General features: G+C 41.2%; 1 protein-coding gene across 9 annotated transcripts in view; it reads right to left on the minus strand.

Moving 5' to 3' along the window:
• Positions 1–18,758, minus strand: part of CHD7 (chromodomain helicase DNA binding protein 7) — a 200,920-nt gene that overhangs the window by 68,265 nt on the left and 113,897 nt on the right. For all 9 annotated transcript variants that reach the window (XM_075920643.1, XM_075920645.1, XM_075920648.1 and 6 more), the window contains one exon: positions 5,738–6,168. In XM_075920643.1, coding sequence (XP_075776758.1) covers positions 5,738–6,168 — 431 coding nt within the window. The remainder of the gene's footprint in view (positions 1–5,737; positions 6,169–18,758) is intronic.

An 18,758-nucleotide genomic window follows, 5' to 3' on the forward strand; every position in this document is an offset into this window, starting at 1 on the left:
GTGAACGTTTCAACAAACAGTGTTACAGGCTCCAAAGGACTGTGCAGAGAGATCAACTAGTAGTTGTTATAAATGTACTGTTGTAATATTTCATCTGATCAGGGATAACAAATGGGTCTGTTTATTCTTTAGTGTAATTTTAAACGAATGCCAACTGACCAAAAGTATTGGATAAATCCTAATACTAAAGTGTTCATCCCTTTCTTCCCCCCCCATTTGTGGGAGACTACCCTAGAGACAAATTTCTGAAGTAAACTTTGTGATAAAAGAAAAACCTAAAAAAATCAGCACTCAGCCACTTGCCCTTAAAAATGAATTCAGCAAACAATTCTGCCCCACGGTTGAGTTTTGCGCCTCAGTCCACCTGCCAACAGAGCAATGAGCAGCATTGCCAACCCAAAGAACAGCAGGCTGATCTCAAGGAAAGCAGATGAGTCTGGTGACTGGTGCTCTGCTTATGTGCTGCAAGCAGAAGAGGAAGCAGGGTGCACTGAAGGGATAATGATCCTCTGCCTCATTTCTAGTGGAGATAGAAGTCTGCTTCCATCCTCTGGATATGAATGTGTTGCATTGCCATTTCCTCCTCCCTTCCCAAATTCCAGTAGCCTTGGACTATGGAAAGGTGAGAGGAGCTTCAACCCAGAAGGCAGTAAGTTAAACATGCCCTAGATCAAAATTTAGTAAACATTCACTAGTTAAGCCGATACAAAAAGCCAAGAGTTCCACCAGCAGAGTCCAAAGTGAAAAACCCAACAGTTCCTTTTATTTATCAAGCAGAATGCTGCCCTAGACTCCATCTTTCTAATGGCCTTTTGCTTAGGTTTAGTCCTCTTAATAACAGGACTAAACCTAAGCAGAGAGCTTTAAAACACAAATCCTCCAAACTGGTATCGCTTGCACAGGGCTGTTTTGCAATACAAATACAAATGAGGCAGGAGACTGTGTTACAACATGGTATTCCTTGTCCAATTATGAATGGGCCCCTACAAATTCCCATGACTGGGCTAAAGCCTTGAATCTAGGTTAAAGTCCCTGCATTAGAAGCACTGACCACGTTATAACTATGGAACAGAAACCACCATGTAATAACCAAGTCATCTGTACCCAATGTAGACGGCACCTTAATTGACTTCTTTAAGGAGATCTAAATGGACTTCAGGAGCAGATGCTAGAGATTTCAGAAGTGTACATTTCCCCATCTTCCTGAAAATTAATGAATGTTTTCCTACAGACACAGATAACAAGACAAAACTTACTATTCTCACCCCCCCCCCGCCACACACACACACACACACACACACACACACACACACACCCACCCACCCTTCAAAAAAAAAATCCTGGCACCAACATTTCTGTACAGCATAGGATGCATTGAAGACTGAAAAACCTGAAGCTTTTCCAACATCTCTCTCACAATTGAAATAAGATTTTTTTTTCTCCATTTCTTCTAGCAGCCATTGTTGTGTATCTTTTACCTATTGTTTTTAGGGCAGGCTAGCAGCCATATGAAGTTAAACCATGTCACCCTAATTCACGAACTTGCTTTCCAACAGTACCAACTGTACAGTGATGTTCACTTTCAAATTCTTTTGAAGTCACTTAGATTTCTGTGGTGCCACTGGAAATACATTTCCCAAGGACTACCACAAAAAAGTTAACTTATTTTGTTATTCATCTGTTTATTCACCATGGGATTAAGGTACACCTCAATCAAGCAGACTATACATTTCTTCAAAGCTTACTCTAAGGAAAGGAGGAGAGAGTCCAAGATTTTTCTATACTTTCATGGTCAATAAAAGGATTACATGGCTAGTTTATTAAGACAGCATTATCAAAATTAAAGTATGCATATTGATAAAAATAATCTGCTACTTTAGTGTATTTTGTTCATTTTATAATTGAAGTACTTTTTTACTTCATTGGCAGTTCCTGACCATCTTTATACTTTCTGAAGGATCCAGAAGAAGAGCTATCTTTTCCAAAAGAATTTGATGAATGGAAATGCCTGGTACTATGTATGTAGACACATATACCTCAGATAGTGTCTGAATTTTCTCACTTCAAATACTTCTCACTTCCCTGGCTTTTATATACAATTATCCAGTTAGTTTAGCCGAGTTTGAAAGTAACCAGCATCACATGCAGAATTGGCACTACTGTAATCCAATGTCTATTTACATAATTATGGTTTGCCAAGCAGAATTTACTTCTGGGTGCCATCCATTTTAGTCATCTGTACTATTGTGATATTGTTTCCTTCCTACTGGGGTAACACTATAGCATGGTCAAGATGCATCACTTAACACTCCTCTGACCATCTTAAACACTGTAGCTCAAAATATTATTGGCTTAGCCTTTTGATTCGCTTAAAATTCTGATTTAATTACCAATTGTACTGGGCAGATTCCCCAGTCTATGGCAGCATGTGATAAAAGGCGGCAAATATCTTTCAGAGAAGTTGTGTTCCTGAGCAATAATGTTACCATCACTAAGTCCACAGGTTCTTCCACCAGGTTTGCCTCCCAGGTACTGAAGTTCTCAAAGCAGATGGAGTAAGTCATATCTGGACTTGAATGGTACATTTGGCAATGACTTGACAAGTTCACTTATTTTAAGTTGCCCTACTTACTGGGGGTAGGAGGCGCAAAGTGTAGTTCATGTTCCATGAAACTCTCTAATCTGGACTTCCCTACTTCAGCAACACCCCGGTCCAGCATCATCAGTGAGCACACCAGCGGTGCTCTGAGGTTGGAGCACACCTGGGGGAAAACCAGCAGGCTGAGGCAAGAAGTGTTTCTAGACTAGAGAATCACGGAGCCAGTACACCCTGGTGGGCCTACAGGCCTGAACAGAGGATCTTGGGAGAACAAGGGCATCCCAGCGGCCAGGGCAGTGGAGCCCCTGGGGCCAGATCTGTGGTGTCCAAGGAGGGGCCAGAAGGGAAAACATTGACCTCCCTGGTCCAGCGAATTTCCTGATTTGGGACTGGTCAGGTCCCAACAGTGCAGGCACCAGGGAGATTTAACCTGAAGATGTTGCACCTTGAAGCTATAAATAGTATTGCAAAATTCACTCTTCCAATTGCAAGGGGTACTGCAAAGGAAGGAGGAGAAAATAATAAAGTCTCCCTCTCACTCAGACATTCAAGAGAGCAATTCTCTTGCCCTCCTGTCCCCAATGTGAGGTCCCACAACTTCACTTGGGGAGACCTGCACAGACTTATCAGCCTAGATTATGCGGTGCCTCAAATTGAGGTCTGATTGTCAATCCCAATGCATAGGAAACTACATCTATTTTGGAAGCAAATTATTTCTGATCTTGGTTTGTTAAGCATTAGTACAGTCATAGCACCTAGCTGAAAAGGTCTGTAGTAAAAAGTGTTTTTTGAATAAATTTCATATCTAAGTTCTTGATGTAGAAATTACTGTGAAACGCGTGTTACATTGAGAATTTGGGTTGGATCAGAATGGTCAATAATTTTGATGAGGGCTACTCCAAGAATATGGGAAGGGGTCAAGGGCCACACAGTTCCCTATTAACGAATAAAGTGTGGAGTCTGGGGTGTAGGTTGGGTACAGAAGGGAGTTTGAAGTAAGGGACTGGGGTGCAGGAGAGAGTGTGGGGTCTGGGAGGGAGTTTGGGTGAAGGAGACAGATGTCACCTGGGTTAGAGCAGTGTTTCTCAACCAGTGGTATGAGTACCCTTAGGGGTACGAGTACCCTTAGGGGTATTCAAGAGAAGTCTGGGGTGTATGTCAACAACTGAAATTTGGAGAAAACTGAATTTTTGTTTTAAGTTTTACAGCATTTTATTATTTTTGTACTTTTTTACTCCCAAAAATTTCATCGTTCACCCAGCTACGATTAAGTTGTATAAACAAATGTGTTGCAATGGTAGAAAAATTGTGTGTCCGAAAACTGTAGGTACTGGGGATACTTTTTACCTTTTTTGGGGGGGGGGGGGGGGGGGGGGAAGGGGCACTTTATAAAAAAAGTTTGAGAAACACTGGGTTAGAGGACTAGGGTGCAGGAGTTTGGCTTGTGACCTTGGGGAAGAGGGGGTTGTGACTTGGGGAAGGGGACTAGGGTGCAGGATGAGGTAGAAGAGTTTGGGCTGTGACATAGAGGAGGACAAGTTTGGGTTATGACCTAGGGCAAAGGATTGGGGTGCAGGATCTGGGAGGGGATATAGGTGGGGGGGCAGAGGGTTTGGGTTATGTGGGGTAGGGGAGCAAAGGGTTGAGGAGCCAGTGGCAGGCTCCGGCTGGGAGACTTACCTGCTTGACTCCCAGCCAGCAGCCTTCTCAAGCAGACTGCCTGTTCTACCCCTGCACTGGCTGCAGGGGCCAAGTAGTTTTTGAACAGCTGTGAGCCTGAGGGGAGGGTGCTTCACAAGCTGCCTGTTGACAGGCAGCTCCCACTGACCAGAAACTGGCCAATGGGATTGTGCTGGGGGCGAGGGCAGTACATGAAGCCTCTCTCCCTCTTCCAGGCTCACAGCTGTTCAAATAGATCCCCACAATGGCAGCTTCTTTCAGCCGTGTGTGGGAGGAGGGAAAGCAGGCAGGGAGTCTGCCAGAGAGCAGGCAGGGAGGCTGAATCCACAGGCAGCCCAGGCCTGAGTTAGATAATATAAAAGTCCCCTCCTTTTGTGGCCTTTTAAAAGAAGCTCACAAAAAACAAGTACTATGAATATTTTGTGCCCCTCACAAAATATCCTGTCTCCTTATAAACAATTAACCTTTTCATTTAACTGACATCGTACTCTGGTTACAAACAGATACAGTGAGCAAGCTATTCAGTCCAGTACTAAGATTCAATAACACGCAACTGAAAATTCAAACAACTGTATATATAAACCTATCAATTCATTTTGGCAAGCTGGATCAGATATTTTTTGTAATATTTTAAGTAGGCTCCATTGTACTATACTGGAAAGGTAATAAAGCCTTTACAAAACAACATTTATTTTACCCTGCCAGTTTATACAGATTCTTCAATAAATATTAGTTAGGCTATCCATCCAAAGAACCTTTCATTATTACTAGAAGTCCCGTATTATCTGAGCTTCCTTTATCCATATCTCGGTATCAGAAAGAATTAAACAGTAACCAGCCTTGCAGAAGACATGCAAATCAGATTTGTTAATCAACATTTTTTTAATCTTAGTATAAATGGATTCTGCAAACTGATTTGGATTAACCAGGTCTGGCTGTGCTTCCATCTGGAAGTTATATATTTTCTAACATTAGCCACATCTTGAAAAACAGATTCAGATGTTTGGAACAGGTTCAGAACAGTTGTAAGAAATTTTAGCTACAAATGAAAAAAATCAGTTTTAATGTCTTTCCCCCTCCCCCCTCAGTTTTTTCAGTGAAAATTTGTACTCATGATAGTTGGTGGGGGGTTTGCTTCAGAATGACCGTGTAAAGTACTGCAATTTGATCTCTCCCCTATTGCCTAGTAAAATTTTAACCCTGACCGTAAAAAGAATCACAATGCCAAGTGGAAATAGTTATACTGATACAAAAATTGTAGCCTCTCTAATCCTGTTTCCTAGTATTTGGTACAAGAGAACTATTTCACTTGAGGCTGGGTGGGTTTTTCCCTCCCTCGTTTTCCCCCCCTCATTTTCAAAAAAGAAAAATAGTTAAAATTGGTACAATGCCTAGCCAACAAAATGCTTCTGTTTTTTTGTATGACTTTTTTTTTTTAAATCTTATTTCCTGACCTACCTTGTCTTTTTGCTGGTCTTGGGTTTTGATGTGGTATTCTTTGCTTTCTTTTCCTTTGGCTCTTTGGGGATCTTGGGGGTTTTGGGAGGCTTGGGTTCCTTAGGCTCCTTCTTTTCCTTGGGTTCTTTAGGATCCTTCGGCTCCTTTTTTGACTTGGGCTTTTTCTTTTTCTTTTTCTCTTCTTGGGAGCAATCCAATGAGTTCCTGGTTGGATCCTGGCTGTCAAGACTACCAGAAAAATCTTCCTTACCAAAACCTTTACTGGGACCCTCTGCAAGAATGTGATTGTTTTTCTTTTTCTTCTTCTTTTGCTGAGGCTGCTGTTCAATAGATGGCAGGTAATCATCATTTTTCACTAGCTGGGTATTCAGTCCACTAACCTGAGTCATATCCGGCACTGGTTTCTCTACAAAGGGCTCCGATGGAGAATGCTAAGAAATACAAACAAGCATTAAATTAGTATAGCATGATTACACACACACACACACACACACACACACACACACACACACACACGGTCCATAAAATTTAAAGTTCTCTCTACTTTGGAACTGAAGTCATGGAGGGAGACAAGAGAAAACAGAGGGTAAAGTTGACTGGTAACATTTCTAACAAGTATCGTACAATCAGTAATTATAAGCATTGTTATGCTGTTACGGCTGTGGCAGATCATCTATAAAGTACTGGATGTCACGAGTATAAAATTATTTATGACTAAAAACTCTGTATAAAAGATAAATCCACAGTTCATACAGTAAAAAAAACCCAAACTTTATTTCGACTGAAAAGGAAAAGTATAAGACAGCCATTGGCCTCATACAGCCAACCAAGGTTGTTGGTTTGGGGGGGGGGGGGGGGTGGTGGTGGTGGTGGTGGTGGGGTGTTAATATATGAAAACTTAATATATTTTGAGAGGCTGAGGAGCTGAATCAGGGGTGGCAGCAGCATAAGCTGGGTGGCATAACAGAGCCCCTTTACTGATAGTGTAAGGAAGGGCACCCAGGCCAAATTTGAGTGACATTACAAGTTGGCACATAAGGTGCTGGTGACTAGGGTTGCCAGGTGTCCAGTATTGAACTGGACAGTCCGGTATTTTACTGGACAGTCCGGTATTTTGACTGTGTGTCCAGTAAACAAATTGAGACAATAACTGACATATACATGTCCAGTATTTTCTAATTAAAGAAGTCTTTCTACTTTTCTCAGGCCTGGCTTGATGCCCAGCAGAAGCCCACTTGGGACACGTGGCAATTAAAGGGACCATGATTGCATTTCGTCCTGACCTCCCAAATCTCCCACCCCCATGTCTCCCTGGTTACTTCCCAGCGCTTTTTTTTTTTTCCCACCTCCCAACTAATTTTTATCAAATTTTTGTCCGGTATTTTTTTTTAAACCATCTGGCAACCCTATTGGTGACCCCAATCTCAGCTTCCATTCTGCTCTCCTTCAACACAGAATCCTGTTCTGTCCTATGCCACCCATTTCTGGTTACTTCCTACACTTGGTAGAGGGTATAGAACAAAGGCCCTGGAAGAAACCTCACTGATGATTTGGAAGATGAAAGCCAATGCGTAGGCAGTAATTGGAGCACGGACCAGAGATAGCCTGTGTTGGTGATGCAGAAGCAATTTCTTCCCTATTTCTTCTTGTTTTGTTTCACGGAATTGTTTTCTTCTTTTTTGGTCAGCCCTGAAGATGAAGGCTTGAGATGACGGGCCTTATTATTGACGGAAGAGAGCTCTACACCAGGCTTTTCCTGAGTTCGGCTTTTCGGAAGACTGATCACTGAGCCATGGAACAGCACGGGAAGGTAAGCAGTGAGGTGGATACTTTGGGGAGACAAGTAGCCTTATATAATTGTACATAATGTCACTAATATCCTTTTTCTGTTCTTCATCAGGTGTTGGGTGTTTTAGAGTTGCAACTGACTCCAATTCCAACCTGGTCTACCACTTACATATTCATAAAGGTGCAAACTGTCCAGTGTATAAACACATTGGGATATTATGTTTATTACCAACCAGGATCTAATATAACAAATGTATGTGAACCTATAGTATGTTACACTTTTGTTAGGGATCCAAATTATGGATAGCATGTCAATTTCCCCCCCCCCCCCCCCCCCAATACAGACAAGTTATTTTGTCATCCAAGTTTTATTTCAGGCTTTAAATTCCTTGTGGTTGTTAGTATAAGCTGCTGAATGTAAATCCAAGTAGTTCTATGCTAGTAGCAATATGTGTACACAGAATATTCATCACTTACCCTGTTATTGACCTTGCACTACAGCAAGTTTACCAGTGGTTGTGACAGCAGAAACACCAGTAGAGGCTGGGGGAAGCATTTTTACCCACATAATAGATGCTTAGCAGTAAGGACCCATAATATATACAAAACTTCTATCAATGGAGCTATACTAATGCTACGCCAAACAACGGTAGAAGTGTTGACAATTCTTCGCATGGATAAGATCCCTGATTTGCAGTTCACAGATTTCCAAAGTAACTGCAGTGAGACTATCAAAAATACCACTTTTACTTTACTGTTGCTTGGGAAAGCCTGGGATAGCACAGGAACCAAGGAGATGGATGGAGAAAAGATAAACTGGACTGGGAAACACAAGACCTAGGTTTTATTCCTAGCTAAGAATGACTTGGTGTGTGACCATGGACCATTCACTTAATCTTTCTATGCCTCTATTAGATTGTAAGCTCAACCATTTGCAGCAAAGGAGCCACAGATCTCAGTTCAGACTGTAGGCACTATTGCAATAGCTATAAGGAAGGAGGATTTTCTGCTACAGCAAAGAAAAAGGATGATGGAGAGATGGGAGATATTAAAAAACCTCACTCTTTCAAGGAAACAGTGGGGAAGGCAGAGATATTTCCAATGTATCAGACACCTTACTAATATTGGAGAATATAAAAACACGGTATCCCAAAGCAGGGTCCAAGATCTCATGTAGGAATTGCCACACTGGATCATACATGCGGTCCATCTAATCCTATATCTGCCAGTAGAAACAGATACTTCTGAAGAAGGTGAAAACCACCAGAAGTTAGACAGTTGTGCCTGTACATTAAGTCTCCTCCTAAATCCCTGAGAGAGATTAAATCTCATGCTTCAGGATGGAAGCCAATTTCTCTTCAAAAATATCTTTTTAGAATCATAGGGCTGGAAGAGACTTCAGAAGGTTACTGAGTCAGGCCCCCTGCCCAAAGTAGGACTGACCCTAAATTAATCATCCCAGCCAGGGCTCTGTCAAGCTGAGACTTAAAAACCTCTAGGGATGGAGATTCCACCCCCTCCCTAGGTAACCCATTCCGGTACTTTACTACCCCCTCCTAGTGAAATAGTTTTTACTAATATCCAACCTAGTCCTCCCCCACTGTAACCTGAGACTATTTCTCCTTGTTCTGCCATCCATCATTACCAATAACAGCCCCTCTCCATCCTCTCTGGAACCTCCCTTCAGGAAGTTGAAGGCTGCTATCAAATCCCCCCATACTTGTCTCTTCTACAGACTAAATAAGCCCAAATACCTCAGCCTCTCCTCATACGTCATGTGCTCCAGGTCCCTAATCATTTTGGTCGCCCTCCGCTGGATCCAATATTTCAGATGTGGCCTTACTGGTGCCAAATAAAGGAGAATAACTTCTCTAGACCTGCTGGCAATGCTCCTCCTAATGTATCCTAATATGCCATTAGCCTTCTTGGATACTAGGGAACACTGTTGATTCATATCCAGCTTCTCATCCACTGTAATTCCCAGGTCCTTTTCTGCTGAACTGCTACCTAGCCAGCCGGTCCACAGCTGTTTTACTATTCATAGAACCATATAATACTAGGACTGGAAGGGACCTCGAGAGGTCATCGCGTCCAGTCCCCTGCCCTCATGGCAGGACCAAATACTGTCTAGACCATCCCTGACAGACATTTATCTAACCTACTCTTAAATATCTCCAGAGATGGGGATTCCACAACCTCCCTGGGCAATTTATTCCAGTGTTTGACTACCCTGACCATTAGGAACTTTTTCCTAATGTCCAACCCTGCTGCAGTTTAAGCCCATTGCTTCTTGTTCTATCCTCAGAAGCCAAGATGATCAAGTTTTCTCCCTCTTCCTTATGACGCCCTTTTAGATACCTGAAAACTGCTATCATGTCCCCCCTCAATTTTAACATTCCATTTTATTCATCTCCTCTCTGTAAATTCTTACATAGTGCTTAAAGCATTTTACAAAGGAATAATTCCACTCTTATCAAAGAACCTTCCAATTTTGCCTTTAAAAAAATGAGCAACCATTTCTTCACTCCAAATACAAAGTCTGACTACATCCCGTCAACTTACACAAAAGTATTATAATAGTTCCCATATATATCCCTAAAACCTTGTTTAACTGCAGCTGTACATTGAGCCAAGGTATTCACTCAGCTATCCACAGTGACATACAGATCCTTTCCCTGAATGAAAATAGTGAATTTATAACCCTGTAAGGTATATGAGTAGTTGAAATTTTCCTCTTCATTGTTCATTTAATTTGCAATCTGGTCGGAATCCCATTACCTTCCATTTTCCCAGGAACTTGGGGTGGTGAACATGCCTCCTAGGCTACCTTCCAGGTAGCTGCTTTCGGATATCATCACAGAGACTTTCTTTTAAAAAAAAAAATCACTTTAGATAGTAGATTAGTTTTCTGGATAGTACTACAATTGTTCACGTCCTTGAAACATCCTTGTTATGTTTATCTGAAGTTATTTATGCTTCTTGATTGCTTTTAGCACTGCACTTAGTTTAAGTCTACACTGGCACTTTACAGCACTATAACTTTCTGGCTCAAGGGTGTGAAAAAACACACCCTGTCTCAAGCACAGCAAATTACAGCATTGTAAACACAAGTGTAAAGCAGGCAACAGTGCTGCACAATTAAAATCTGTTTCATTTGTAGATATGCAGAGCTTCCAGTTTTGGCTGCAACACGGATGAGTAACGTTTGTCGGAAAATATTGTGTACTGGAATTTTAAACAGTCATGTCTATTGATCTTAAATTTTGCAAAATCTTGTTTAAAAGATCTAACTTTTGGGCCAAATTAAAATTGAGTTTTTCTTTTAAAATGACAAGGATTTTTTTTAAACGCACAGCAGCTTGACAAGACAGTTTCAATAAAGTGTTTTCAGTTCTATGTATCTGCTCAATAAGCAACAAGACTGAGGATATAATTTTAAGCAAAATCCACAGGAATGAGCCACTGGTTTAAAAACTAATGTTATTTTATTTGTGTACACGTATACGTTAATGACATTTTTAGTACAAATGTACTCCTGCCTTACCTTGCCACTCCATCCCCTGCGTGACTTTTTTCAAAGATTCAAACACTATCTAGAAATGGCAAGATTTAGAACAGGCCAATACAAAACAGGAAATCTGATGTTAAGATTCACATTCTCTCCAACATTCCCCTTGCAATAACAATTTTATTCATTTCCACGCTATCACTTAACTTTTCTGCCTCGTATCAAGACGTTACATTTAAAAAAATGTTCCCCATCTCATTCATTTCTTAACCTCTCAAAACCGTAGTAGTGAATTACTGTGAATAGGAGAAATTAACAGGATGAAAATTAAAAATAGGCATGTACAACCAAAAGGTATCATATATATTTAAATATTTCTGTATTGCTAGAAATTTTTCATTCACATATATAAAAAGCATACATTAGTGAAACCGTTCAAGTCTGCTCTAATTAGTTTTTGTTTTGTATTACTTTCTCATCCTAGTTTGCAATTTTTTTAGTTTAGAATTTTACTATATCGATATGGTCTTTAATTTTTAGCATTATACTTTTTAAAAGTGGGTGTGATTGTATAATTTGCTGTGCATTGTGTGAATATTGTTGCACCATTCTTAAACTGCATATCCCTGACTGACAGCCCCACATTGCTCCCTAGTGTGAAGCTGTGTAGGAGCAGCACAAATCTAGGAGGAGGAAGAGAGATCAGAAGCGGCATAAAGGAGGCATTTCTTCATCCTAGAACAGTTGTCTGAATTTTCTTTTTAAACAGGGTTAAGAAAGGGAAGAAGGTAGGAGAGGTTCTTGCCAGTAAATATTGGCTTAAACCTATCATGGGGATATATTTCAAATAGTTCTTCATCTTTAAATCTATATTGGATTAACTTTAGTTACAGGGTCACAATTTTCAGTGACAAAACCCTGGTTTTTATTTACAAAAAACCCCCATAAAACGATATTTACTATATACTTTTTACAGAAAGGTTGAAAACTTACCTGCACACTTCAGAACATAAATTTTTTTCCTACAGCTTTTAGTAATAAATTAGGCCATAATTTAGCAACTTGGTACAGAATTTAATCTTCCACAGGAAAGAAACCAGTAAAGATTAAATACAAATAGGTATTAATCCTACTTGATATGCAGGCAAAATTATTTTTGGTACTATTTGAAATAAGGTGAAAAAGGTGCTCAGAAATATTGCAGTGTTTACTAGACCCACATCTCCTTAAATCTTTTAGAGAAAAGCTGTTTTTGTAAACATTTAACAAAGAACAGATGGCCCGTTTTAATCATGTGAAAAAAAAAACCTGGAGCTCACATTAATACTCCTACAACAGACGACTGGGTCTAGTCACCTCCCTAACCAGCAGTACTGTCTTCAGTAATGCCATTTAATTTTACTATGGACATTTTCTCATCAATTCCCACTGCTTGACAGTTAATCAATGTCATTAACATGCAATATCACCATATAGGACATTGCTAAAAATCTTGCTTATTAGAGCAAATGTGGAGATTCCCAAGTCTTCAAAGATTTTAAACATTCAACTTAAAAAAAAAATCTTGCCACGCAGATTACCATTGATAATAAAATGATTTTCCATACAATTAAACCCCAACCATAATGAACAAATTTCACATAAATATGCGTCTCACCCTTGGAGTTGATATTTATTTATAATTTGCAAACAAACATTTGACACTTAAAAGATTTAATAAATTAAAAATAAAGAAGCTTGTGCTCTATGAATGTTTACACATTTAGATCCAAACTAATTTTCTGCTGCTCAGAAAAGATGGATGGCTCAAATGAGACCTGTTATGTAAAGTGGCAGGATGGACAGGATGCAGAATTAATCCAATGAGGGTTAGTGTGGGGAGGGAGGAAGAGGAAGAGGGGAATTAAGGAGGAGACAATTTTTCTGTTGCTCGAACAAGGATTGAAACAAGGTAAACTATACGTAAGTAGTGATAGCAGATGAGTGTCAGTTTCCTGGCAGAGGAGCCTCTTGAGATAGTGAGCTTCTCAGCTCTCCAGTAAGAGCAGCAGAGTACGTGACACGATTCAGGTAACTTTGTCAGATATCAACACTAGCATTTTCTTTAAAAATCCTATTTACTCTGACAGCTGAAAACCCCCTATTTTAATTTGCATCAGGTGCACTTTTACACTCTAGGAGCATCTTCAAAATCTACGAAACACATCTCTGGAAGCACCATTTTATTTACACTTCCAAAATCTCAGCTGTTAATCATAGTAGGTAACATGAGAAGAAATGTCCAATTAGTTTCTCAGCTACAAAAATTGAACTGTTCCCAATACCACCCCCAAGTTGTGGGACAATCTGATACAGATCCAAACTTTTCAATATAAGCAAATTACTGCTGAATATTTTTCCTCAATAAAAAGTGTAATTCTATTAAGTTTTACCTCCTCCACCTAAATAGGTAAGCTGATTCTCTTCAGAAAGGTACAGACAGCATCCCAGGGCATGAATTAATGCCTCTTTTTAAAGAGGAAGCAGTAGGAGCAAGAGCAGGGTTGGGGAACCTCCAGTCTGTGAGGCTTGGGGCTCTCTCCACCCATGCAGGAGGGCAAGTTGGTGTTCATGTTCCAGTCACTTTGGGGGGGTTGGGGGCACAGCCACTCCCCACTGCTGGTGAGAGGGAGTGCCCAAGCCTTATGGGCCACACAAAGGCAAGTCAGAGTCAGCATCTGGCCAGTGGGCTCTGCCTGGTGCAGGGAGGAAGCAGCTCTGCATCAGGAACAGCAGCGCAGGAAGACACTGCACCTGAGCTGCCTGCAGGCTTCTATGTCACTCCCATTTGCCAGAAGTGTCTGGGGTAGTGCCTGACCACACATGGTGGCATGGAGCCATATGCACTCTTTCCCCCCTCTCCCCCCAGCAGCTGCACCATGTAGGCAGCCTCATTCCCTGCCACCTCTGGCCCAGACCTATCCCCACCATACTCGTGCACCCTCACCCCTACCCAGACATCACACCCTTACTCCTGTCTAAACTGCACACCTACCCACTGAACCCTTCATTTCTGGCCCCACCCCAGAGCCTAGGGGGAGATCACAAAATTCTACTAGCTCCAGGCCCCCAAAAGAGTTAATCCAGCCCTGGGGGGAAGCCACCACAAGCACTGGAGTGCAAGGGGAACTCTGGCACCCCAAACTGCATGAGTGAGATGAAAGGCTCTTTAAGTTTCCTGCTCAGTCAGGGGCCACATCCACAAGGGATTTGGGGGGGGGGGGGAGAAGGGGACACTTCTCACTTGCATGAGGCTCCCAACTGATTTTTCTGAGGGTCAGTGGACCCTTAACCGCAAAAAATTCCTAACCCTTGGGAAAGAGCTTAGACAACAGGAGATAGCAGCAATGCATCTGGAAAACAGAGTTCTGTGTAGTACCATAGATAAGGCCCTACCAAATTCACAGACATGAAAAAACATCACAGACCATGAAATCTGATCTACTACATGAAATATGGTCCTCTGTATATTTTTATCCTATTTCATGGAGATGACCAGAGTTTCTCAAACTGGGGTCCCTGACCCAAACAGGGAGAGTGGCACTGTTGCCACCCTTACTTCTACACTGTCATCAGAGCTGAGAGACTAGAGAGTATGTCAGCACTGGCCAGGAGTTCAGCTCTGAAGGCAGCACCCTACCAGCAACAGCACAGAAGTAAAAGTGTTAATGCTATATGATACCATCCTTACCTCTGCACTGCTGTGGTGGTGACACCACCTCAAGGGCTGGATGCCCAACCAGCAGCTTCCGCTCTCCAGCCCCCTAGCTCTGAAGGCAGGGCAGAAGTAAGGGTGACAATACTATGACCTCCTCCTCCCATAGCTATGCAGTTTCCCCACCCACCCACAATTCCCTTCTCAAGCAGGACCCCTATAGTTACAACATTGTGAAATTTGATTTAAATATCTGAAGTCATGACATTTACTATTTTAAAAATACTACGACTGTGAAATTGACTGGGCCTGGAGGTTGTTAGTAGAGTCAAGCTCAATGGCAAGCAAGGTCACCAAGGAGATGAAGTTTCTACATGCAATATATGCCATTTCCACCACTTGGAATCCCTTCATTAGCTTCCTGTCTTTTAATGAATTCATGCTCCTAATCTCTACCTATCAGAACTAGCACCTAGAAGACTTTCCCCCCCTAAATATTTGTGCTCTCCCTTTGCTTTTATTTCCCCTCTCACTCCACATGTACTTCCTAAAACTTTCACCCACCTGATTGCTCTGCCTTTTCACCACTTTTAGCATCAGGTCTTCTTTTATGCTGCCCCCCTGAATCTGGAACATGACTTGGTCTGGTCAATACTAACAAAAACAACATCAGTAGTCTAGCTGCAAAGTTGGAAAGAAGAGGTAGAGGAAACAGAACTCAGAACTACGTGATTGTCAATGCACAATTGAAGGTGAGCTTGGAGCTAATGTAGGTATTTGCATGTAGCTATAATCCTTCTAGGAGGCTAAAAATAGTGGTGTAGATCCTGTGGTGTGGGCTGCAACCAGAACCATTGATACATGCACTAGTAATAAGTAATGATCAACATCTTCTCATCTTCATTCCTATTTTTAGCGACATTAGTTAGATTAAACCTACCAGGGGAATGCTTACATGAGATGCAATCACACCTTTTGATTTTAACACAAGTGCACCCAGTCATGAAGTCTTCATCAATTACTAGTAGAGATGCACCACTGCTGGAATATGGGGAATAGCCTCAGTCATTCATCAAGACCATTCTTTCTTTTTTAAATCCCTCTATTCAACCCATCTCCTCAAATAATCCTCTCTGACTGGAGCTATGCTATTCTGCTCCTAAACCACCATCCCATGCCTAACTTTAACTGCAAGATCTTTTGGGGGCAGGAGTGGGTTTGATACTACCTATGCATCCAGGCAAAACAGTTGTATTCGGTACCATTCAGTTACAAGATACTATAGAGGTAAGATGCCAAATACTTACCATAGCTAACATTTCCAGATCCATAGTGACAACAGATTTTATCCACCACCGACCATTTTTTTTTCCAGAGGTCTCTTTTACAATATAGGGAAAAGCCAAAACAGTTAAGTTTCAGATCAATTCTGAAGAGTTGCCACGTTTTCTTTGAACAATGTAGAGAAGGACGAAGTATTGTAAACTGTTTTACAGATGGGTAGGGTAATAATTAATCTTGTAACTTAGTAAAGTTAGGGACTCATTGCCATGGCTGTGGTTTCCACTCATTCCCACCATATCCTGCAGCAGCTACATTAATAGTTTTTGAACAAAAAACTGTGTTCCCAGAGTCCTTCATCGTGAATGGCCCCCTAAACTCTCTGTACAATCGTCTATTGAGCTGTGACACTGAGTCCCTTTCCCAGACCCGAAGAGCTCTGTGTAGCTTGAAAGCTTCTCTTGCCCACCAACAATTTTGGTCCAATAAAAGTTATTACTTCACCTCACTTTGTTTCTCATATATCCTAAGACCAATATGGTGACATCACATCATATGACAACTGTTATTAATCATTTTTCCCCTAGTGAAATGCTCAGTTTGTTGAAGTGTCCTTTAAATTCTATTTTATTTTGAAAGCAAGTTTTTCCAATCCTCCTGACTGCTTATAAAGGTCTATTCTGAAAGGGAGAAACTGATTGAATATAAAATGGGAAGTAATAAAACTAGCTATATAAAGTTCTTCCAAAATACTAAAAATAAACTGAAAAACAAATTCATTTTTTGCTAATTTAAAGTAATCTTAGATGTTTTATAATTGGTACAAAATTTTCAGATTTTCAAGTTGACTGTGTCCCAAAGATCATGAGAGAATGGTTAAAACTGTCCTCTCATAGACTAAAATTTTATATTCATGGGCCATCATTTCAAGCATACATTCACCCACTTATTTAGATGGGTTGAAGATATTATCCAATTATGGTTTAGCAAAAAAAAAAAAAAAAAAAAAAGAAGAAACAAAAAACATCTATGAAGAACAGACAGACAGCAGGCCCCTCAATTAGGTGGGCCACAACCCATTTAAAATAGTGTGTTACCACAAGTTGATAATTCCTCCCATTACTGTGTTGGCAGCCAGTGGAAAGAATTCAAGGAAATTAGGTTTACAAATGATCCCCAAACAAACAAGCACATGGGTATGTTTTGCAGTAGTTGGAAGCGATTACAATTCCTAAATTGTGGTCCTTGAAGCACTGAGCACATGGTGATGACTATAGAAAGTAAGGATGTAAAATGCTGGTTAATCAGTTAAGTCAACCTAACATTTAAACTGTTAACCAACACAGCAGGATCCAGACTAGCTGGAGCAATCCCCAGGCTGCGGGGCTCTTGCCCCCAGTTCTGGGGGAGGGGCTAGTGTCAGCTCTTGGCTCCCAGCCCCTGCCCTGGCTCTGGGGCTGCTTCCAGCTCTTGGCTCCCAGCCCCTGCCAGAGCAGTCCCTGTCCGCAGCAGGGCTGAGCTCCCCTCAGGGAGGCTGCCCCAGGCGCCAAGGCAGCCCCTGCCTTCGGGGGACCCGGGATCACCATGAACAAGGGCTGCTCCGGACAAGAGCGGCCCACGTCCACAGTGGGCCCCCTGTGGGACTAGAGCAGCCCCCTGCCCACAGCAAGTGAGGAGCTGCTCCAGCCCCCCCACTAGTTACCAGTTAACTGGAACCAGTAAGCACAACCCATGCAGGGTGATTTTTACCAGTTAACATTTTACATCCCTAATGGAGAACTGACTAATGACATAGCTATTTTATACAATTACAAATGGGATGTAGGATGGTTCACGGGTCAACACCTATTGTGAGCTGATTCACAGTATGAAAGTGTTGAGGACTCCTTGCTTAAGAGAACTGTGCAAGATCACTGCAAAATAACTTAAAGTGAATTCTACACATTACACATAGTAATGCACATATCCTAACTTGACATTTTTTTCCTATGAACAAAATAGTCAAAATCTCCCAAGTTAACAGATTTTACCAACTCCAGTCGTATTGCCATCCTGACATGATGGAACAAACCAGGCACTGAAATCATCATAACATCTCCAGCGTCCTGCTAACAGAGTATTATTTCAAATGGATTTCACTTATCTAAACCCATAGTCCCCTTTCTGAAAATTCTTGGCACCAATTTACAAACACAATTTCAGTTCTCTATAGTCCAAAAGGTAAAACACATACTAATGAAGCCCCCCCCCTTCCCACACGCCCAAAGAACTCAAAAACATTAAGCAAAAGGTGGAGAAAGAATGGTCACACTAAAGGAAGCCTGATGTACACTCAACTAACTCATCATTACTTTTGATCTCATGTCTTTGAAGTATGCCCTGAGCCAAAGACCTGTTTTTAAATTATTAGTTTCCTTATAACATAAGCAGAAAGTTTTCAGTTTCTCCAACACAAAATCAAAAAGGAGCCTAACACTAGACAGTCCCTGTGGTTATTCCACCAGCACCCATAAATGCAAAGTAATTATACACAACTTTATTTACAACAGGTGCTAGCTATACAACTCTTGCTAACCTAATGGAAGTTGCCTGGGTGAATTCTGATAACAAAATAAGACTACTCCAGGCATATAACTTCAAATACTTTGAAGCAATAGTACATAAAACTGAAGAATTTGAAGGAGACAGTTTTGTGGAAATTCAATAATAGTTAAGTTGCTGCTACAAGGAAAAAAAAACCTATTCACCTT

This window comes from Pelodiscus sinensis, chromosome 2 (genome assembly GCF_049634645.1).
Source record: "Pelodiscus sinensis isolate JC-2024 chromosome 2, ASM4963464v1, whole genome shotgun sequence".
Lineage (NCBI taxonomy): Eukaryota > Metazoa > Chordata > Testudines > Trionychidae > Pelodiscus > Pelodiscus sinensis.